The sequence below is a fragment of the Anas platyrhynchos genome, chromosome 1, assembly GCF_047663525.1.
Source record: "Anas platyrhynchos isolate ZD024472 breed Pekin duck chromosome 1, IASCAAS_PekinDuck_T2T, whole genome shotgun sequence".
NCBI lineage: Eukaryota > Metazoa > Chordata > Aves > Anseriformes > Anatidae > Anas > Anas platyrhynchos.
In genome coordinates this window covers 199,828,251-199,853,016 of record NC_092587.1, presented here as the reverse complement: position 1 = coordinate 199,853,016, position 24,766 = coordinate 199,828,251, and the positions used below count along the sequence as shown (strand labels likewise).

Here is a 24,766-nt window from a genome sequence, read left to right as displayed (position 1 = left end):
CACATACCAGACCCAAACCAGGAAAGGCTTTATCATCCTGTAGCATTTTATAAGTCAGTGTAGTTTTATAAACACTTTTCCACTGTAGCTGCACATGAGCAGTTTGGGAGTAGGTAGGGTGGATGGAAGATTAGTGCTGAGGGCACACATCTTGGGAGCTGCAGGCTTTGGGGTATCTGCGTACACTCAGCAGCCCAACCACGTTCTACCCCTGTCAGATAACTCCTTGTAGCACCCACCTTGCTGAAACTCTTAAATATATATTTATATAAAATATAAATATTAGATAGATAGATAGATAGATAGATAGATAGATAGATAGATAGATATAGATAGATAGATAAAAATAATTTTAATATAAATATTAATATAAAAATATATTTGCATCCCCATCTTTCTCCCTTGGCTGTTTTGCCCCAGCACAGCTCAAGAAACTGAGGCAGTGCAGAGGGTCCTAGCTGCCATCCATGGAGAGGAAAAGGCCAGGAAGGGAGCAGTTTGTCTACTTCACACCACTCACCATTTCTCTTCCAAGGATGTGACCTTTCAAAAGGTACATGCATATTTTATTTTCCAACACTTGCAGTCACACAGTGAGTTACAACATTGCTGTTATAGCACTGCCTGATAATAAATTCAGCACAGGAACATCTGCATTAGCCCCTCTTTACGCTGTGGTTTCTGCCTTCCTCTTTACCGTGGATTGCTAAGATCATCGATCTCCTTTTCCCAAACTAGTGTGAAGCCCTGAAGTTACTGTGAAGAGAACATGTCATCAAGGAGCAGACACCCAGCATATATCATAAGGAAATGATGTACAAATAATACATAAGGCACGTATTATAAGGAAATTCTGATGAGCCATGCCTGAAAAGTGCAGTAATGGTCAATTTGCTTATTCTTGTGTATGTAATGTTTCAGGGATTGGTCCAGTAGGAACCCCAAGAGAAAGAAATCCAATTTAGACACGCTCTCCCAAAGTCCAGTAGCAGAGTGAGAACATTTTCAGGAAAACCCCATGGCAATCAGTAAGGAATTAATAATAATTACTTCCTGGCCTTTTTCTTCAACCTATGAAGAAGCATCTTCATACACAAACCCTTTCAAAAGTCACTTTACTCCTTAATGTAAACTAGGAAAAAGTGTTAAAACATAACAGTCCATTCACCACAGCAACTCCTTCCCTCCTTTAATATTCCCACCTCAAGGTCTCACCTAGGAACATCTTCCTCTCTGCACCTCTCTGATCTTCTCACTGTAGACACCTCACAGTTTCCTCTTGGTAGAACTGTACGTATCTGGTCAGCTCAAGGTCCTGCTTTTTAGTGGAGCATCACCCTCTGTACTCAACAACAAGCTTTATTTTTGTACCAAAGCATACAACCCCAGTTTTTATCATGTGTGGTACCATATGCCCATCAGGTAATGCATGAGGCAGTAAGCTGCAACTCCGGCCTTGTTTCTGATGAGGTGCATTGAAAAGTCAAACATAAGTGATGGTGGGGCTGCATCTTGTCTTCATCTCTCACCCACAGCCCCAGTGCAGCCTGCCCACCTGCCAGCACAACCAGGAGCAGTGTCCTGGCTTACAGCAGGTGATGTCCCAGGGGCTGAGCACCACATGAGCTGCAGGGATGGAAGCTGACTGTAAATGTGCATGCCTGCAACTCAAGAGGATTGCTTCTTACTGCCCACCTATTTTTAGCTCTGCAGATGACAAGTATTTCAATGTTTTCACTTAAAAGAAAGTATGCAAGGGATAGATGGAGAAGGAATAAAGTTTCAAATAATTTAAAACCAACCTATCCCTTTGATATGTGCCTAAGCTGCAGAAAAAAAAAAGCATGAACACGTGCAGGAAACTAGGTTAACGATATTCTAAGTCTCACCACTTCAGCTGTCTCTTTCTTCCCCTTCATTTTACTAGTGGGAAGTGTAATGCAAGTGGTAAAAACACGGAAATAAGAACTTCAGGCTGCAGATTCTATTTGCAGTTTTTCCACTGATTTGCTGCGTGACCTCAGGCAAATCAGTCTCTGCACTCCAGTTTGACCTTCTGTAAAGTTGAGATACAAGGGCTTTGACTTACCTATAGGCTCACAGTGGGGTGTTACCCAGCTTAATTAACTAATGTCTGTTAAACACTTTGAATGTTTCTGTACAAGTTTAAATTATTACAGGTTGCAATCTTATAAACTCTGGCTTATGACCTTTGAACACATTTGCCACAATGTCTAGTGCAAGCCTTACGATTCCTACTCTGCTGTAATAAATTATACTTTAAATGAACCCTTTCACTGGAGCGACTGTGACTTTAGTTATCTACACTTAACATTTACAGTCATTGCACTAATTGGTCTAACCTTGTATCACAGGTTTCAATGAACATCAAAAGACTTCATTGGCCATGCCTGAATTTGTTTCACTTTATATTCTCATGGGTTTAGTAACAGCTAAGAGACTTCATGTAAATTCATTGACTTTTGCTGGTCTCCAGCTGGAAGGAGAAAATCTTGTATCCTTTACACAAGTCCTTGCAGATCTAGAGTCTTTATACTGCTCTCAATATTTTCGTTCTCATGTAGTTGATTGGTTTATGGACTCAGTGCAACTTCTTTTTTAACTTCAGTAATTTATATTTTCAGTCAATATGAATTTATGCATTTATTCATTAAATAATTTTGCATTTTTTTTCACTGCCTCTACCAGAGAATAAATTTTTGTTATGTTTCCTGAAGAGGACCCTTGTGCCCCTAAACTTAAAAGTAGGCATTGGGAGAGCAGAAGGAAATGCTTTACAAAAAAATGCTGCTCACAGATTAGCCATTTTTAATAACAACTTTGATCTTTGTCATGGGGAGATTAATGTTATGAGCATAGTACTGTGATTATTAACAAAATGTAATTTTTCAAGGGAAATCACTCGTAAAGTTTTATTGCGGCATCTTTAAAAACATCTGACAGGAAAACCCAAGGAAGCAGAAAGGGATATGCTAATTAAAAGGCATTATATAAATGCTAATGGAGGATGTGACCCATAGCCCATGAATTGGCATGTCATGCCCTAGTATCTTATCACAGAAAACAAATTTAAAATTGTGTACAGCTCCACATAAAGGTGGGCCACAGACATAGGCTAGATAGATCCAAGCGTAACTTAAAGGCACAGCAGGTGTTCAGAGCCACCATTGTAGACACCAAAAAAAAAAAAAAAGGCAAATTGGCTTCAGAGGGGACACAAAAGCTAACATTGTCAATGCCCTGACATTAAAACAGTTGGAAAGATAAACATAGACTGCATAATTTTGGGATATATAGCCTTTCATAGCTTATATCAAGCCTTTCTATGATTTTGGACGTATTTTAGAGATAAAGTAAGTTTGTCATACCTGCTGCAAGGGTTTGGCTGGATATCATGGATGTTGACAGCAGGAACAGGCAAAATTACTTTGCACTCATCTGTGCTAAAGCCCTTTGTGTAAAACAACAGAAATCTGGAGCAACTCAGGACCTGCAGAGTGAAGGGGATTCAGCCCAGGTTCCCAGAGGCAGTGCCGCTTTGCGCACATGGACTCACTGTTGATTAAAGCTTTGTAAATGCCTCCTGAACGCATAGCATCTGAGGGTCAGATTGAGTTTAAGATGGAGTAACTTAATCATAGCTATCTCTGTGTCTCTGAGTATACCAAGTGCCTAACCAATAATGGGCAGAGTCAGTGCCCTAAATGCTATCTGAGGTCCCTACAAGGCTGGCAGGTGTGGTGCAAGACTTACACACATTTGTGCCTTTGTGGAGATGCAAACAAAGGTTTAAAGTGGTTTGACCCACATGGAGGATACTTGTACTAAGCACTTGGTTTGGGGCTTGGTGATTGTATTTGCACTGTTTTTCATATGTTTATTGGTTCTTTTCTCTGCTAGTAGAAAAACATTTAGGACCAGTTTCATTGTTCCAGGTCTTCTCTTTTGTAGTTCTCCAGTAATACAGAATTAGCCTTTAAAGATCTTGTGTTGTTAATCCACATTTTGAAAGCATCAGCACTTCAGTGAAGAAGACTGAATAAAGCTAATTCTGTAAATTTCATTTCAAAACATTTTTTGCAGACAGCTATTTTGAATGAATGATCTGAAGTCAAAGTTGGAGTCTGAGGACAGTAAAGAAAAACTGCAGGCACACCAACAGAGATCTGTTGCTAATTCTTTTAGCTTTCAAAACACTCAAATTGTGGAGGAGAACATGAAAAACACTGTAAAGCATGAAAGACAATACACTTTCCTTGAGTATTGTTTCTAGCACAATGCAATTATTGATACAAAAATGCTCTTGGTCCCTACAAACCAAAGCGTACAAAAAATCAGAGAAACAGACTTAAAAATGGTTCTGCCATTAATTCACTATATTGCCCTTGGCAATTCACTCTATGTGTAATAAGTACTTACTAAGTGCACAATAAGGTTGTGAAGATCAATTTGTTAGTATTTCTGTCATGCTTTGATGAAATCAAACATGATAGGCTAAGCTGTCTTATTATGTTCTTCTTGCTATGCTTGCCGTAAGAAAAAGCCAGGCATTGTTCTAACAAGATAATGATATTCTATCAGTTCTTGGAATGATAAATCATGTCAGAAAGTGCAATTCAATTCATTATTTAAAATCATGTCAGGAAGTGATCTTCATTTTTTAAAATTAAGAGGAAAGGTTTCAAATGACACCTTGGATGTAAGAAGAGGACTAATAAATACTAATTATCTGAAATAAATTATTGAAAAGTTCTCTGAAGGCAGACAAATATAACGAGGAGTTGCAAATCTGTCAGTGGATAGCACCTTCAAATTCTCTACTTGTCGGTTACAAATTTTAAAAGAACATTATTTTTTTTCCCCTTTGTTGACACTGGCAGAGGTAGATCTATCCCCACAGCACCAAAAGTGCATGTACTTTTCCAGATGTATAGAGAGAGGGTTGGGAAAGTGGTATAACACACACAAAAACCTGTGGATAAACATACAAATGCTTCTGCTGCCAAGTGAGGCCTAGTCCCATGCACAGTCCAGTTCAATGTTCAATGGTCACCTATGTGGTGTTGAGGGCACTGTTTGACCTGAAAAACCGTTGAGGAGGGTTGAGGACAGACTTCCTGTCCTCAACTGCTGTACTAACACTGGCTATGTTCTTCTGGACCTGTGAAAGGGGGAGATGTTGGTGCAAGGCACAGGCCGTCATTAACGCTGCCATTCTTTGTTACCGGGCCCCTTGGTCAAGAGGCCCCTTGGTCAAGTCTCTCCAGCAGTCCTCCTTTTTAGGACTGCCAGCTTCTGACATCGTCTGTAGGCTGGGAGTCACAAGCTTTCCCCCAGTGACAGGAATGCAGGATTGGACCTGCTTAAGCTTTCACCTAAGTCTCACTTTCTCTTGCCTGGATGAGTGCTCTCGCCACTCACCCATTGCCTTAAGAGAGGAAATGTCAAATGCCACACCATCAGCTGGCAACACAAGAGGCTACTGCCCCCATGGTCTCCTTATGTGAGGCAAGCTCAAGCCTCCTCGTGCCTGCAGGCACTTTATGAGGTCTTTCTGTGTCAGCCCTGTCAAATTTGACGCTGTTCTTCACACACTGAACTCCTCACATAACACAGTGTAGACACTTGAATCTTTTTTGTGCTGCAGTGCCTCAAAAAGGTCATGTCTGAAAGGTATATTGTGCAGATAAACACATGGAAGATTATGAGGGCAAGCTCTAGCTTGGATTTAATTCGTCTTTTTCTTATAAGGTGTGATGCCTTGTGGTTTGAACAGGAAGGTCTATTGTAGCTAATAAAAATGGGGCTAGCCACATGAAAGTCAGCCTTTAAAGGTGAGATAGACAAGAAGAGTGCAGATGTGGTGTTTTCAGGAGGTCTGCAGGTGCTATTGAATGCTATAATGGTAAGGACTGAATGACCACAAAAATAAGGATGAGAAGAAAGGAGACTGAGATTTATTCCTATTGCTACCCACCCATGCACAGAGAAAAAAGATTTGGTACTGTGAGAAGCTGACTTCCCCCTGTGAGACTCTGTCAAATTTCAGGATAATGATTCAGGCAGGAAATAATCCATAGACATATTTACAAACCCAGGACAGAACAAGTTAGACAACGGGAGGAAACTTAGTGCTGTAACAAGGGATCCAACAGCGGCTTTGGCTTCAAACAGCAAAGCTGAAATATGGCATTATGCCTGTATATTTAATTTACTTATAATTTCTCTTACTGTTCTGCATTGCAAACAGAGTAGCTGCACAGTGGTGGGAAAGAACATGCCAGGTGGTTATGGGCTCAGAATTACCATTTTGTTTATATTATCTACTTACAAATGCAATGTTAATTAAGGTTCAGATGCAGCGACTGACAAATAGTGGTCTGCAAATGTACAAGTTCTTCTGAGTAATAAGAATTTCTTATACAAAGCGAAGTGCTACAGTGTTGTGTTCAATATGGAAATCTGGGATCTGGGACTTCATTCAATGAATGCATGCAGAGTGCTCCACTGTTAATTGAGACAATGTAATTAAAGTACCCATGAGCCACCAGCATGTGGGGACATCTAATGGACGTTACGGAAAGCGGTGCATTATGTTGGACTACTGTTCTCAGTGGTTTGTTTCTAAAAAAAAATAAAGCCACAGCTGAAAGTGTGGATGCTGGTGAGCCAAGTGCCGAATGGCATAATCCTGGTCATTAAGTCATAGGAAAAGCTTGACTGATCAATCAGCAAAGCCCGCATGGCTGCACAGGGGTTGGACTGATGTGACAGAAAAGTAAAGCAGCTGCCAGCAAGTTTCTGAGCTTGCAGACCACACGTGCAACATACGGCAGAACATCCTTTTTATTGTGATCCTGGGAAGAGCTACACAGAGAGTTCAAGGAGGCTGCCAGCTCCCTTTGCCAACACCAAAGTTGCCAGCACCAGCACAGGTGGCTGGACAAGAGATGTCACTTGGGGTGTGAAGGCAGGGTGAGCTGAGCAGTGCTTCAATACACTGCCATACATTGCTGCAGCCCAGGCACGTTATGTGGGCTGAGCCCTGGGCAAGAGCTAGGGGGACATGTCTGTGGGCAGCCACCAGTTTACCCACAACAGCCATAACCCCTTGCACAAATCAGAGCCCTGAGAAATTTCAGCAAAATCCCCAATGGAGAGATTGCTCTGTTATAAACAGGCATGGGAGAATCAGCTTTTTTATTATTCTGTATTATTATTTTATATTATATTTATTTTATTATGTTATATTCCATATATATTTATATATCCTGGCTGTCACTGGATGTATAAAAATTGTTTTTTCCACTGACTCTTGATGCTTATAAGGAACCCCTTCAGCACCCTACAAATATTGGCAGGGATATATTGCTGGTGAAGCAATCAAGGACTGGGGAGAACAGCCTGACATAGAGCAGCCTGCCTGCAGCCACGTTGAGTTCAGGTTCCTGAATGATTAATGAAGTGATGGATTTATCCTGCTAACAGAAGGGAATAGCTTGTGGTCCTAAATGGCGAGAAATTTAACACTGATAAAAGAAGGAGGAGGGGGTTGCTTTAAGCAATTCATAACACAACCTGTGCCCATCAGCTCCACAGTATTTTTTTGAACTATGCTGCAGGAAAGAGACAAAATAAATAACTCCATCAATAACAAACACTTTCACAATTGATAGATTAACACGATATTACTTAGGGCTCGGTTGAAACAGCCATTTGTGCACGGGGGTAATATTATCAGCCTGAACTCATTTTTACAAGATTAAATCCTTAAGGACCTTTCTACCAGCTGAAGAAAACTAACTTATGGCTTTAGAGACAAATTTTAAGATTATAGGAGCTCCTTCAAAGTGTATTCAGTATTCATGCAAAGGATTTGTGATACATAAACTTATAAAAGTAGATGTGTAAATTTTGTTTTGTTCTTTGTTCAGAATCTTGTTTTATTCTGATAAAACCCATCATGCTGGGGATCTGTGTTGATAACACAGTGGTGTCCAGTAAAACCACAGAGAATCTTTATATCATGCCTTTAGGCTAACGCACACAGAACTGCATTTGTATGCATAAGGGATGCAGCTAACCCTGCCACTTGTGAAAGGGTTGCAAAGCTGTTCTACTTAGATTAAAAATAAAAGTAAATAGTCTCATTATTGCTATATACATCCAGTGTGGAAGTACTCATCTAGAAAGGAGCCAGCGTGAAAATATTAAGCATTTGCAATGGATTGAAGGAAATTGGATAGGGTTGTAACTGAGTATGGGAACAGCAGTTATTTAATTAACACTGGATTCTCCTATTCCAAACTGAACTTGAAGTGTCACTGCTACAGCAGCAGCCACGTAAACCCAAGAATCTTTGGAAGAGAACTCAGACAAAATTAAATCAAGCAGTGACAATAAATACATAGAGGCAAAGGAGTGAATGCATGGTCACTTCTCTCCCCTTGGTGTTCATGCTACAGATTTGCATTTATGTCCTGCGTGCCTCGGTTCTGCAAAACAGGCAATGTCACTCTGTAATGATCTGTCCAGAACTGGGAATAAGCATTCACTTTTAAATAAATAAATAAATAAAAGAGGAGCATGCCGCAGCAATTCATTAATTTCCTTCATTAATCATTATTTAAGACTCAATTCAAAATCTCCAAAATTCTTGGTATTATCATGCCTTCAATATTTCAGATCATGTTCATTATAAACAAATTTCTTCTAGAATAATATGATCTAAAATACAAGCTGTCAAAAATCTTCATTAAATATAAACTGTCAGCAATGGAAATATGCTCAGCTGAATAATAGCAAAGTTTATGTACAAGATATCATTAACAGTTCGTGATCTTTCACATACACTGTTCATTTATTAGAACATATGGCCTGAAAGATGCCATCAGTTCAAGTTTAAAAACAGATTTTTCTTCAGCAGCTTTTTCTAAATGCCTTGTCAGTGACTGTCCATAACTCAAATAGCACTTTGCCATGTAATGGAAGTATTTGACAAGATGATTCAACCTCACATGATATTGTTTTGTTAAGAAATACCTCTAAAAATCTGTCATTCTCCCAGAAATCATATAAATCTTTCGGGGAACCAATAGAGGCAAATCTATTTTGCTTTTTGCAAATATTTCTCCTAATTATGACTCCTAAGCCATTTCTTTTTTTTTTTTTTTCTTTTTCAATTTGGTTCAGTGAATGTATTCTTTAATAAGCCAAAAAACAGATGTTTGAAATAGGGTTTCACAGATGTTTCCAAAATATTTTCTCAAAGACAGAGCAAAAATATAGTCTCAAAGAGCCAATCACATAGCCTTAGCTGTCTGGAAAATGGAAATCCATCACTACTTGTAGTATGTTTTCTCACTACAAATGGCACCAAACACTTGACTTCTAGAATACTGCTGGGAGTAGGAAAGAAACCAGAATGTAAAGGGTCAAAATGTAGTTTTTGCCTTCTCCCTTGTCCTGCTGGTGGGATGCTCAGTTGCCTGCAGTCCCCTGTTGCCCCTCTGGCAGGACAGTAGGGACATCAGAGCAGATGAATGTGGTGGGTACCAGCTGCTGCCCAGTACACCATTACATGGAAGATGAGGAAGGACTAAGTGCATAGGTAGCTGCTGCTCAAGCTGGAAAGAATTAAGGCCAGATCCCATGTCTGCAAGCACACGAGTCATCTGGATCTTGTCTAATCTGTATTTTCTACCAGAAAAAAAAAAAAAAAAAAAAATGTTTTCTTCCTGGAAATTCCCAGTAAGTCTGCTCTCTACTATTGACCTCTCCTGGATTTCACTTATTTATTTATTTATGTATTTATTTATTTTGCTATGAAAAGATAAAATCTTAGATTAAAATATGAGTAAATTGTCTTCTTGTTGTTATATAGTTTTGTGGGGATAATTGGACCTTTTATTTTCTCAGAAACACTCTAATATAAACCAATTAGCATATGTACAAAAATCTTTTTTGTTCTGCTTCTAGAAGCTTTTTTTCTTTAGCATCTACCACCTTTCTTACTTTTCTTATTTAAAATTGAGTAATTATGAGCCTAACCCAGATTCTCACACTTATAAACCGCCCCAAATGCACAATCTGACACCTTCAGCTACAGAAATTGAAGATAACATCTAAGAAAAGTGGTGAATAAGGAAAAGAAGCAATAAAAACTCACGAGCAACTAGAGCTCTCCAGAAATGCAGTAGGAGACAGAAAAGTTAAAGTGAGAGTTTGGCAAGCAGAGACAAGAACAGCAGATTTTCCTCGGATTACTTCAACATCAGATGTACTATATTTGTACATTAGCCTGTGGCTGAGGCTGAGAAAATCATTTATCAGAATGTGCAGCACAAACATGTATATTGAGGTTCTGGATAAAAATGCAATTATTAAGAGAGATACATTTCATAAAAGAACACAAAGGAAAAAGTTGAATAATTTATAACAGATTTGATTCTGGTGGGACACGTGCAATTTTGGAGGACTTGTGAAATTCCTAATTCTGGGGATCAGGTTCTATTGGGAATAAGAGCCCCAAATTTAAGGGGAAAAACGGGGGGGGGGGGGGGGAATGGGAGAACGTTTCCAAGACTTCAGACAACTAAACACAACTAAACCTGAGTGCAGGTGTTGGAAGAAAAAGAATACAAAGAGGACAAGATTAGAAAATTTCACAGGAGGAATATGCAGACTGAAAAAAAAAAAAAAAAAAAAGGAATCTGCAACATAACATTTGTGGGGATGGAGTGAACCACAACAGACCAAACCCAGTCCTAAGCTATAGCTCTCACCTTTGGAAAGACCTTCCATATTTGCAAGAATCAGAAGCCAGAATGTATTTAAAACAAACAAAGTACTATTATAAAATTTAAAGAATCACAACATGATTAAGTTGGGAAGGCATCTCTGAGTCCATCTGGTCCAACCCCTGTTCCAGCAGGGACACCCAGAGCAGGCTGCCCAGCACACATCCAGGTGGCTTTTGGAGATCTCCAAGGAGGAGACTCCACAGCCTCACCAGGTCACCTGTACAAGGTTTAAAACTGTTCAAGAGGCGTTTGCAGCCAACTTCTGCAGTGAGTTTTTACTGATTAGTTGCGTATGGCTGGACAACTTAATGTGATATCTGAATTTACATGAAACTACTTGAAGACTAAATGTACTTCCATTGAATACAGATAAGCAACCACAGATAATGATGTGGAGAAAGGATTCCAGTTGTAGGTTTATAGGAGTTTTACATAAAGTTAAAGCAAAATCTTGAAAAGATAAGATTTGTAATTGTTTCAGGGAAAGAGAGTATTGATTCAAGGTCTGAAAGCATAGCAAATGGTAAGGCTCATTATGAGAGCTTATGCTGTAGGACAGAAGCTTATGAAGGTAGAAAATCAATTCTGTGATGTCTTTAATGGCATTGGAAAGTTGTCAACAAAATATAAGATAAGGATGATGAAATTCAATGGTCCTGTCATAATTGTTCCTAGAAACACTCCTACAGTGCTCAGACAAAAATGTCAACAAGTAGAACAAACACCTGAGTCTGATGTATGCATGTATATACCAAGAAAACTTTCATATTGCAGAGAATTGACTGCCAATGCTGCAGAACAAGCTGAAACTTTCCAAAAGTAATAGAAGATACTGACAGTTTAACAAATTTCATCCACAATCCAATAATATAGCCAAAATTTCATGCTTTATTTTATTCATGTATGTAACTTCATGTATTTTATTCAGTAATATTGTAATATTAGGTTTATATGAAACTAAAAAAAAAAAAAGTCTGACAAAACAATCTATGATGATAATTCTATAAACTGTAGTTCTATGTAGATATTAAGATGTTTTTCCATGCTAGAAATATCCTTGTCCTGATTTATTTTGTGACTATTCCCATCATATAGAAATAGCACTATTAGAAAATATGAAAATGAAATCTGTAGCTTCACATATACACATGAGCATGTAAAAGATTTTAGATATAAAATCATGGTCCTTTTAGCATCCACATATGCTAAAAATAAATAATTTCAGAATTATTTATCACAATGTCATTGTTATGAGTTTTAACACGTTGCAAAAATTTTAGCACATTACCTCAAATCCAGATTGTCCACAATCTAATGGTTTTGTGGGAAAAGCTATCAAAATTGTTTTAAAGATGCTTTAAAAAAAAAAAAAAAAAAAAAAAAAAAAAAAAAGAAGTGGGATTAAATTTAGATTTCCATCTGCCATGCCTAAATTACAAATCTCTGATTCTGGGCCTCAGAAGTGTTGGCCATGTTATACGTGTGGAGACAGACCCATAGACTAAGCATTTTGTTCTTAAGTATAAAAATAATTTAAAAACTAAAAGACTGAGGCAGAACCAAAGTTCAGCAATTTTTGGTTAAGTTCTTAACTTCATATCCCAATTCTCAGAGACAAAAAATATAGGTCAAATGAAGTCCTTAATTCTTTTAGAGTATTTTTTCTGAGTTTAGTATTTGATTAAATAGAGTAGCAAGTCAATTCATCACTCTAAAAGTTCAAGAACATTGTGTGATTCTGTTTGTCTTTGGAAGAGGGCTATCATGACACCCACCCAAATATAGTAACTTATATACATACACTGTGAGTGTACTTCATTAATTTATACCACAGGAAAATCAAGTTCTTCACTCAAGCAGTTTCACATCACACTAGTGATTTCGTGTTAAATCTTTCATAGGAATTACAACATGGTATCAGACCACTGACATGCTGGTCCAGTCTCTACTATGATCAGCATCTGACTGTGACCAGTCAGACACTTGTTACGAAGTCTCTACTATGATCAGCATCTGACTGTGACCAGTCAGACACTTGTTACGAACAGCATAAGAACTTCTTGATGGGCAGATGATCTGTACCCATCCTTGTCCCTGCCAGTGGCAGGCTCAACCCATGAGGCATGACATTTCAGATTCCTTTCCTCAACAGTAAGTCTGGATGTTTTTGATGTACACATAAAATATGCAGTCACTGTCTTTGTTTACTTTTTTGGCTTTGATTTCTTCCTGTGGCCACTTTCCATTGTTTAAAAAAAAAAAAAATCACTTCCATAGTTTCCCAGTTTTCAGTTCTTAATTATGTAAATAGCCTCTGTTATGCCAAGAGAACAAAAAAAAGAATCCAACTTCTTTCCTTCTTTCATGTGGTTTTGCATCCTTTTATCCATTTCCCTCTTCTTTGTACCTTTCCTAAATTAAAAATCTCAGTCCATTCAATCACTTTTCATATCTGAGTGTTTCTGTACCCTTTACCTTACAGTTCATTCAGCTCTATCATGCTCCTACAGCTCAGATATCTCTTTCTTGCAATAAAATGGCCACTCCTGAACAGTATTAAAATAGGCTTCAACAACTCATTTATGTAAAAGACTTTGTAATGTCCTTTGTGTTTTTGCCATCCTACTCTTTAGGAATCTCAGATCCTGTCAACCTTTCCTATTACGAATGCGCACAAACAGGAGTCTTCACTTCACCATCTACAATGATGCCACAACCATGCCTATTAAAAATATACCAGTTGTGACATTTATCTTGTTTTTATTGTGACATAGATTATATTATTCAGATACATTAGACACATTCAGAATACCAAGGTTCAGCTGAAATACTCCCTGGAGAAAGGAAAATTAGCTGTCACCAAGGGACCTTATAAATACGAGAAGCAAATAAAATTTTCAGGGGTGAGAAAATGATATATGGAAGGAAATAAAGAACAAAGCAAGAAAATAAGTTAACACCATAATGCTCAAAACATTTCTTAAACTCCATCTTTACTTTTCCAAAAAAAGTATTAAATGGGTTGCAAATATGGATTCTCTCTCAACATATATGCAAGCATATTTCATGTTTAGAACATTGTTTCATGCCTCTTCTAGTTTAAAAGTGAGAATATCTAATCATCATCACCTTGTAGCTGCTGGAGGTCTCCATAGCATGGGCAGAGAAATCTGCATCCCATAGACTGTGAGAAAATAGCCATTTGTGCCAAGGACACTTCTATTTCTAGTCTCCACATTTGCTGGAATCCTTTTAGAGGAACCAAGCACTGATAAAATCCAAATTCATCTTATGTCATGTGATATCCAAAAAAAATAACAAATCTTGCCAAAGTTATTTAAACAAGGATTGGGTAAATTTGAATCTGCATTACTGTTTTATGTTCAGCTACTGAGCTTAATTAAAACAGTAAAAAATTCTAGCAGCCTTTTCCTGAGATGTTTGTAGAATTATTACAGAAAAAAAAAAAATTGTGTGACTTCAGGAAAATGCACACAAGTTTCAACTTATGTGTGTGAACAGTCATGTTAAAGACAAATGGATCACTCACAACTTTAAGGTAAGCATAATGGTACATCAGTGCAGAATTGAGCCAAAATGTGAAACTCCCATCGAGCTTAAAAAGCACATTTTGACAGTCCTGAATAACAGCTTTAGTCTGACAATTTATACTGAAAATAAACAAAACCCTAACAAATACACTACTGAGAGTTCATAAATATTAATTTGACATTTCTACCAACACAAATAAATAAAAGCTATAAAGTCAAGTGTTTATAATACTGAGAGATGTTTGTGTGTCCTGTATCTTATACATCGTGGGTTTTGATTGGTGTTTTTCTATTATTTATATTTCCAGTCCAATTTGCTCTCCAAAATATGTTGCATTTTACTGGGAACCTAAGCATGAATTTCAAATTTTCTTCACTTCAAAAAAGGTAGATGAGAAAAGTGGATAGGAGACCTGTCTGTTTACTTGCCATTTGAAATGCAGATAGAAGTCATGCAGTTGCAGATAAAAAGAGTCCCTCCTTTTAATACCAAGTAGCAGTGGTTAATTGTGATGCATCAGGACGCATATGCATTGTCAAGAAACAGACACATTAATCTTGGGAAATGTCATCAGGCAGATCAAGACACACTGGTCAATAAAACCCAAGTGGCATTGTCAGTCTGTAGATAACAAAGAGATGACTTAACTTTAAAAAGGCAAGAAGACTCATAGTTCCATTTTAATAGGATTTTCCTCTAAATACAAAATTTAGACTCTTGCCCACCAAATTCAGTCAGAATTCGTGTGCTGTATTCCTGAAGCAATTTCAGAGATTTTTCCCTCTATTTCCTTTATGCAAACAATTTATGAAGGACTCCCTCCTTCTTTCACACCCTCTATAAAGGTGACTCCTTCTGAAATTCTCTCCTGTTTAGAAATATGACATACTGGCATTCTACCTCAGACTCTCTAGGATCAGTCAGTGGCAGCACCTTTATGACACACCCTGAGCTGCAGCACCCAGCCAGCATGGGGCTGGGCCAGTGCCCTGAGTATGCTGTGAAGATGTGGGCTTCTGCCTTGAAATGGGGGCAAAATTCCTGTGTGCATATAATCTTTGATCATGTTTGGATTCATCTCCAGCCTTTTGCAATCATCACTGGCTAGTCTCAGGGAAAAAAATAATAATAAATGAAAATAATAAATACATAAATAAAATGAAATAAAAATAAAAATAAAAATAAAAATAAAAATAAAAATAAAAATAAAAATAAAAATAAAAATAAAAATAAAAATAAAAATAAAAATAAAAATAAAAATAAAAATAAAAATAAAAAGAGTTGTACCTAAGACCAAATGCAAGGTTGCAAGGTGATGATGAATATAAAAAGATTATGGTCCTGCAATAAAGCTTTTAAGGGACACGTCATCTATCTGCCTCATGCTTGTACTCTCCTGCTTGTTCAGGACAAAATCACAGACTTTCTGAAAAGAATCTTGTGTTTTAAGCTGCACACGTGTTCAGGTCCTGTGCCTCCATTTGAAGGGCAAATGAAGTGAAAACTACCTCTGTAGGAACCAGTCCCTCAGAGGTCATTTGCTCCAACCAGATGAGCTGCAAAGACATCTTCACTGCTGTGCAAAACCCATTTTTTACTCCTACCTGACTCGGTTCCAGCAGAAGCCATGGAAAACTGTAGCCAAACAAATGATGTGTTTTGCACCAGGTGATTCTCTCTTTCTAGGAGACAAGGGGCCTCATCTTTCTTAAATTACCACTATTATGAAGCTCAGATGAACAAAGCTGTAGTGTCAATTGGGGCAGGGGAGGAAGGAAGAAGACAAAATGGCACAGGCTTGAGACAGCTCCTCATCTGTGCCTAAAATGAAATAAGGTTTAGCTTGGTGTCCCTCAGATCATGGACAGAGTGCCTATTGAGGTAGAAGACACAAAGAGAGGATCCCTGTTTGAAACAGAAAACATCAGAGCCTCCCATCCGGCCAGGGAACACAAAGAATATCAGGCAGCATGAAAATGATCCGCCTTGGCACAGTATCAACTTGTCACGGCTCCTGTAAGGCATCACAAGAGAGATTTCTGAAATGACTTGAAAGTTGCTTTGTTGCCATTTCAGAGAGCTCCTTCCAAACATGATGGTAAGCATGGGAAAGGTGATGATTTGAAGATGTAACAACAAGAGGAAGGGAGCTGGCATCCACAGCCCATCAAAGATGGAAGCTGACATTTCGAAGCGAACAAGAGATGACAAGCCATGTGGGGATGAGACAAGAAGGTTGTTCAAAGTGAAAACAAGATTGTGTTGTATAAACAGAGAAAGGGGAAGTAACAGAAGACTGCAGGAAGGAGGTGATAGTGTCAATGTACTGGGGTAGAAAAATGAATTTGAATTGATTTAAACAGGAGAAAGTTACATGTGCAAACACTGGAGAAAAGAAGCTTGCAGTCAGTGAGATGCCAGGTGATGAGAGACAGAATAAGACTTCTAGTTATGCTGCAGTTACAAAAAGACCACATCCACATAAAGAAGGAATGCAAGAAAATATTCAATAATCTCATGTCTTTGTGCTGACTTGAATTGATAACTAACTACATGTAAGTCAGACCTGCCAGAAAAGCAACCGAAGGCCGTTGTTTGGACAGAATAAAACAGCCTGGAGTAAGCAGGTAAGTGTGTGACCCATCAGCATAGATGTGATAAGATGAATTTGTGTTCATGGATAACAATGCCAAGAGACAAAGAGAAAATGAGTAAGAGGAGGTCCTTGTAGCATCCTCACAAGAAGCTGGAGGAGGGTCAGAATGTGACAAAATGTGATCTGAAACGTGACAAAAGGTAATAAATGGGATTCAAAATGTGACAAAAAATGTGTCAATATCACAAAATGTGATTCAAAATAAGTTAGAGGCGCTCAGGGAGAAGGACTTCCCAGGAAAAGGGTATGGTCAATGGCATCAAGAGCTGCTGCAGGTCAGTGAGGGCAGAGGCACATACAGAGACTTGGCTTGGCAAGAGCCACTGCAGACTGGTGAAGGCAGGCAAGGGAATGCCAGTTGGACTGGAGAAAGTCTAAAACAGAAACAGAAGAGAACATTTTATTTTAAGACAAAATCTCTCACTTCATCTGCTCTGTATTCTTTCATGCTTTTGGCTTCATGCGCTTCCAATTTCCTACTTACATAACTCCTAGGAAGGGTACGGGTGGAGAAGAATTATTGGGATTGCAGTCCTACAGCTGGGCAAACGCAACCGGATGGCTGCCATGTGCCCGCTGCCACGTGTCAGGATTCCTTATAGGAACACAAAGCAGCCAGCCAGCAGCACTGTTCTTCATCTCCAGCTGAGGACACCAGCAGGGTAAGGCTTATCTTCAAGAAGGGAGGGTTGAGAGCTTGCATAACTCACTGGTTTTGAGCTACTAAGCCAGGCAAAGCAAGCTGGCATGCAATAGCAGCTCAGGCTTTCAGCTCTGGAGCTGCCTGGTTCAATCTGCAAGGTGTCATTCAAGAAGAGAGGCTGGCACAGTTGCTTTGCCTCAGTGGAGAAAGACTGTTGAAATGGCACCTTTTAGAAGAAACCAGCTTTTGAAAATTTGTAATAAAACTAAAGATTGGCTCTAATAGCTACATATTCATGTTCTTGCCTAACTTCATTTGTAAGATTTTCTTCTATTTCTCTTACTCCCATTTTCTTAATGGGTCCCCCTAGTGTTGATGGGTTTTCTTTTAACTGAATATACTCAGAATCACAGTTTCAGCAAATCATTTAGTGAGAAAGGAGAGAAATCTTTACCTCTCTCAATGTTTCACTGTAACTCTCTTCAGTTACAGTGAAATAACTAACATGCACTCATTAAACTGGCATTTAACCCAATGTCTCAATGGGTGTAGCTCCCATTAACAATCATTTAAATGAATAGAGCTGCAAGCTCTGGACCGGTTAATGATTGATGCTAATTAGCAGCAGATGAACAGAAGAAGCCATCTTAAATAAACAGACAAATCTCTGCACTAAAAGAAAAGAAACCATCAAACTCCCACTTATAATGAAGTTAATTTAAAACTACTGTTGAACAAAACCAGGACTTCAGCTTGAAGGAGACACTCAGCATCCTTCTCATGATTGCAAAAGAGAAAATACATTTTCAGTTGAAAGCCTACAGTTCTGAACCTGTTGTAGACCAGCCATATGAGCCCTATTCTTCTCTTCCAGCAATTAGTGGCAGTCGCCCTGGCTCTATTGCCTCAGTGTTAGCCCACATTGCTGATAAGTCCACCACAGAACAGTGGATGCAGGAGCCACCTGATGTCACAGAAAGTTGAATCTGAATTGCAGCTCCAGTAATGGCATCTCAGCTAAAAAAAAAATGCCCTTGTTGTGGATCTTTCAGCTATGCTGCACCACCACTTTCTCCAAAGTGTCTGTTTAAAAAACGTCAAGTGCTATATTGGACATACTGTTACAGAATTAGGTGAATGTTCGCTATCTCTTAGATACCATTTCTCTGCTAAAACATGACCATCTTCTCTAACAATTTGGGCTCTCTCCTTGCTTGCTTTATTCTGTTTTTCTTTCCATCTCAGCCTCACCCAGAAAGCTTCTGCAAAACTTCATGGGTAGTAGTCAGTGCCCAGCATGGGCCCTACCACTTTACTTCTTTCTTCAGCTCCTTCATCTTTGTTTTCCTTCGTTTTGCTTCTCACAAGCCTGTTCCAATGGTTTTAGTCAGCCCTTAATTGCACTATGCAGTCAGTCAGATTGCAACCCTTCCATGGTAACTCCTTTGGCCAGTTGCAAAAGCTCTTGGAGTGGCAAGGGCAGTGATGCCATCAAGGCCTTTTCCCAGGTCTGATGCTTGGCCTCATATCTGACACTTTGTAAAACTAACAACACATGGAAAAGACTAGAACTTAAATTATCTCTCTCAAAGTATTTCCAGCCTAGCAGGACCAATAAGACAAAAAGATATTTGCATTATAATTGGCAGATATGACTCGACACACCAAAATTGGAACTGCTCTGAAGAAAGGCTGCTGGATAATTTTTCCTCTAAGACAATTGTTCTGAGCATAGTCATGCCTTTTAAAGGACCATTGATCCACTCCCACCAGCACAAACCATTAGGATTAATGGTTAATGCTGAACGCAGGCAGACCTCCAGTGAGAAGAGTTTCCATATTCGTCAGATTCATATTTTTTTGTTCTTTCTTGGCATTTATCCATTTTTTTTGAGAGGAAGGATGGGTTGCTTTGCTTTATAGGATTTGCAAACACAAGTGGGGAAGGTAGGATCTCCTTAATACTGTCTGAAATGACCACAGCTGTGAAGCAGTACAGAGCATCACCTCAGTAATGTTAAACCCAAATTTTTCTTGGACTCTCCGTTGACAGTTTGCTATGCTAAAAGCAAATGTTGCTCAACTGAAGTGAACAATATTGTGCTTGTTCACAGCTGCATTCAGAACTAGCAATTGCCTGTCACAGCAAGATGAAGTTAATGCCAGATGTTGCTATCTCTTATTGCAACTGATAATAAAGCTCTTGAATGAAAACAATAACATCGCACTTGGGAAAATTCATAGAAGAGGTAAGAAGCCAGATTCTCAGATGTTGGGAACTAGCAAAAGCCAGTTTGCATCAGCTGAGACTCTGGTCCCATATCTCTATTTCAGAGAACCAAATTGAAAAACTAAATTAGAAGCTGATAACTTAGAAAAGGAATGCAAATCAAATGAGGAATATAAATCAAAGGTTAATAAATTTTGCTAGAGGTTACTCTTGTATTAAAGAAGCTCTCAAAACATTTAAACACATTTGAAAAAAAAAGTCTTTGAAGTATCTGTAGATGACTTTCAGCTTTTGTAACAGCTTATTTTGTACCTATTCAGGGACCTGTGCAATTGAGTAAGTTTGATACTGGGAGCGAGGAACTGGTAGAGCTGTGTTTCTGCTTGATGACAGCAAATAGGGACTGACAACAAAAAAAGACATTTTAAATGGAAAAATGGAAATAAAGCACTGAGATCTCTGCTTGTGGAATTCATGCTTAAGATCAGTTAGAATTAAATGATGCATTTTGTTAGAAAATGAAATATACGCTTTTCCGTAAGCATAAATTCTTATTTTTCCCCAGACATTCCTAGACAGATTACAGAGCCAATTTTTAAACTAATAAATAGGAAATCTTCTCAATACCAGTGAGTTTAGCTTCCCTATGCTCCTGAGAATATCTAGTCAAAGAGAACTGCCTAATTTATATTTTCTAAGTAGCAGATAAAGATAATTATTTTTAAGTGGAAACATAATTGCCATCAGAAATTAATTCCAGTAGCAGAGAAAATCCAATACACCAATTTATAAAAGAGAGTTGTTTCAGCCTTCTCAGGGATAAACTAGTGATTTGATCAACAGTGATCACTAACGAGAAGTTTGCTCGGTTACAAGTGCCTATCAACTCTGGTGGACAATTTTGTCACAGAGAAAAGCCTCCAACACCTAGAAAGGCTGAGTAGAAAAGAAACCACAAGGAGAAAGAACTAGTATGGGTGGAAACAAATGAAAAAAAAAAAAAAAAAAAAAAAAAGAATAAAATTGAAGGATTCAAGAGATTATAGGCTCAAAAATGAATTGATGGGAAAACAGAGTGCAGATAGTAGATAAAGCACTCCAGCAGTACCTCCTGCTACTGGAAGGTCCCCAAGGAGCTGGTGGATGGTGCCCCATTGTGCAATTTTCAGAGCCATCAGACAAGGCCAAGGAGCAGACCCTGAGGTCACTCAGGTCCCCCCATCCAGCTTCTCCTGGTGGCACTGGACACTACAAAGGCCTTTGAAGACTGCAGCTGCTTGGATCATCATGCTGAAAGCGGGTCACAAACCAGTACCCAACTTCTATTCGCGCACCCCCACTGCAGCCTTGGCTCTTTTCTCATCATTGGTCCCACTACATTTGCTTATTCACCTGTGTCCAATTAAAAATCATAATAATAATAATAAGAGTTGCATCTGTCCACTGAATGGAGCACAACCTTGTCCATTGCCCATACGGAAAAGCTCTTTGGTCTAATGCTGCTTTTGTCACCCTTTGGCCTGCACTAAGAGGAAGCAATCCCTCTTTGCAGCATCTTCTGTGATGGTACCATCTTCCATGCAGCTCAATGTACTTCAGATTTTTATACAGGAGTTTCTTGCCAGAGATATCTGGATATTACAGAAACCACTGAGACTCCAAAATCCATTGTCAAAAACAAAGCTACCTTTGGACTGGCTTGCATTTCCCTAGCACCCATTGTTGACACAGAATAAAATGCCTTTTAAACCTTCCCCAGTTGTTCCTCCTATTTCCAAACTATTTGAGCACTGTTATAATTTTTTAGTGCTATGTTGCTCCCCTCAGAGTATTTCCGTAGTTTGCTTTGCTCCTGGTACAATTTAACGAAGAAAGCTAACGACCTCTCTCTATTACCTCAGCAGCGCCAGATGCAATGAATGCAGTACCCAGAAAGTCATTTTAATTCAGCCCTCAGTCCAAACCCACACACTTGTCAGGGAAGGCTGAGGACCTCGCTTTGTAAGGAAGTAAAGAAGCTTTATCAAAGAAACAAGTCACTATAGCAACACTGTAAATGAGAATTTATGTTTTGGGGTAGGGGAGAAGCAGAGGGTGTTATTCAAAGAGAGCGGGTCCTGGCCTGTAAGCCTGCATGTTTCCATCATGTGAATGGTTCCATCTGGGAATACTCACAGTGTCATTATTGCCCTCTCCAGATTTCTGGTTTCTGAGCTTTTTTCTGCATTGCATTCCTGTTTGCAAGCCTTTTCCTTGCACTCACAAGGACAAGCATCCTGCCTTTGATTTTGTATGAAGCCTAACATCCTTTTGCTACTTTAAAGCGTTCGACTCCATGCTCACTGTCAAGTCTCTGTCAAGAGGACCAAAGTCCAGCTTGTTCAGATTTTCTGCCTTGAAACAATATCTCCACCCTGTCAACGTATTCATACGGTTTTCTTTCAACACTTACGGCTACCTAGGAGTGAATTTCAGTTGCATTGTCTCTGCAACTCTCTGCCTGCCTCTCTGCTGTTGCTTAAAGCCCCTGCACAGCTGCAATGCCAGACAAAGTTCTCCAAGCACACCCGGGCTGCCTGCAGTCAGCTGCACACATTCTTGTCCAGGGAGGTATGAAATGTGGCCAGACACCCGGACACCTGTTACAACATATTTTAATAACTAAGGTTGACCGTATTTTCTATAGAAATAGAAATTCTCAGTTATGGTTTCTGATAAAAGCACTCTGGGGTTTAGTAGCTGACACTTTGATGCTTCTTTAGGTAAACTGGTGAGAGGGGAGCTCATCTGTCATGGATGAGCAATGGTGGAAGTGGGAAAAGTTAAGGCTTTTAAGTAACAGGAACTCAATTCATTTGACTTGAGCATTAAAAGATAAAGCAGTGTCAGCTCCACAACACAGGGGGAGGGAAAATCTCCCTAATGTTATAGATGCAAGTCTATACTCATTTACAGTGCTCAGATAAGCATCAAGGCCAATTTCCTTGCAGTACCTCACTGCTCTTAGAATATAACTTGAGATAAAATCGTTGAGTTATTAAAATTCAGAGAATAATGTTAAATTTTGAGCGCTAGTCAGCCAAAATTATGCCCAGACTGATCGGCATTCATGCATAATTAAAGCTGGTTTTGTTCAAGTTATTCATACATTTACCAATTCTCGGCATTACAGGAGTAAGAATGACTTCTACTGGAAAACACCTCCTGAGTCATGCAGCCACTCTTCTCTGTCTGTACACGGCCTGAGAGACTGCTGGGCACACCGAGCAAGAACCTCACTAGGGTGAGTCAGCTTACACAACCCCTCATTTTGCTGCTTTACAGCACATTTAGGATATTTCCACTCGGATGATCTCTGAAGCACCCCTCTTTGTATGGAAGCATGAGCTTCTTCCTGGAAAACCAGGAAAAAATCCACTTCCAACTAGTTTTCTATGATGTGACTTGAAAGATGCTAATGGAGAATGAAAGGCATTGTTAGTATTTTTCTCTATGAATACATCAATATGCATTTTATCTCTTTGACTGAACAAGTGGCTGTTCTGTCACATCAAAATTTACACATGATAGTTCAGTAAAGCACTAGATATATAAGAAATCCCCAGGACATAAGCACATTTCAGTCTCTCAACTTTTATGCCATGTAAAAAAAAAAAAAAAAAAAAAAAAAAAAAAAAGATCACAGACAAAAGGCACTGAATTGTTTTCTACCAAAAATAGAGATTTAAGACCCTCAGCTATCCCGCAGTTCTTTTCCTGACTCATTTTGTTCATGCTGTTGCAGATTCAAGGAGCAACTGCCCGATGAAAGCTTCACACATAACTGCAGGCAGGAGGTATGGAAAAGCAATCATTGAATGCCATGACTTATTAAAACTGTATCACTAAAATATGTTTCAGAGTTAGTTTAGTCTCTGTTTAGTATTCCATTTTTAACACAGTTAGAAAGTAAAGTAAGCCACTTACAGTGAACCAAAACTTCCCTTGTTTCCATGGAAATGTTTAGAAGGCTGATCTGAAGTTAACCAGACTGGTAAATACAAATGCTTGTCACCAGCCAGCTTAATCCCCACGGCTGCCTCTCGTACGCACCATCACACCCGGGAACCTTTTCCACTGTGAAACACTCCTTAATGACAGCTGATTTCTAATCCAGTGCACAGACCCAGCAAGATCCTCTTGGATATGTGTAACAGAGCTGGGGGCAGGGGGAGCTACCAAGCCACACACTCGCTATCTAAAACTTTCATTTCAACAATTGGCCCTTTTAAGGTCCTACAGTTCAAACGATGACCTGGTGTCTTTTTATTATACAGTCACTCTCTGTCATTCCCAGCTTTCCCCTAACTCCAGGACTTTTACAGTGGTGCAATGTTTGTCTTCAGTGAAATTACTCCTGCTTTATCCCAGTCTATGTGAGATAAGAATGAACTCATTTGTGCTTTAGTTGTTGAAGAGATGTTGTGGATCACTATTCAGATATTAATAGTGATGTTTGCTATGGAAATATGGTATATAATAAACCAGTAATGCCCAGCAAGACTGATGATTGCAGGTCTTGTTGCAGGGAAGGGGTAAGGGTTTCTTCCGAGACTTTGTAAGGGAAGGAAGTTATCTGAATATTGCTACAAAACAGCCAAGAAAACCCAGTCATTTGTGCCCTTGTGAAACTGCAGACTTCACATGCATATCAATTTTTTGTTGTGTTCAAGGCAGAAAACTGGCAACACTGAAAATGAGAGGCAAGTCCTGCTCTGCCAAAGTTTCAGAGCAAGTTGACCTTGGGGTATCTCAGTGCTACCTGAAGGCGTGGACCTGCTGCTCCATCCCACCTTTCCATACACCTCCTTGTCCCCATGCCA

At 39.0% G+C, this 24,766-nt stretch overlaps 1 protein-coding gene across 14 annotated transcripts in view; it reads right to left on the bottom strand.

Annotated features, from left to right (window-relative positions):
• DLG2 (discs large MAGUK scaffold protein 2) overlaps window positions 1–24,766 on the bottom strand; it is a 1,031,289-nt gene that overhangs the window by 919,864 nt on the left and 86,659 nt on the right. Inside the window, exon 1 of one of the 14 annotated variants that reach the window (XM_038177379.2) lies at window positions 23,871–24,064. The exons of the other annotated variants lie outside the window; for them this stretch is intronic. Coding sequence (XP_038033307.1) covers window positions 23,871–23,898 — 28 coding nt within the window. The 5' untranslated portion in view covers window positions 23,899–24,064. Of the gene's footprint in view, window positions 1–23,870; window positions 24,065–24,766 lie in introns of those variants that run through there. 14 annotated transcript variants of the gene reach the window in all.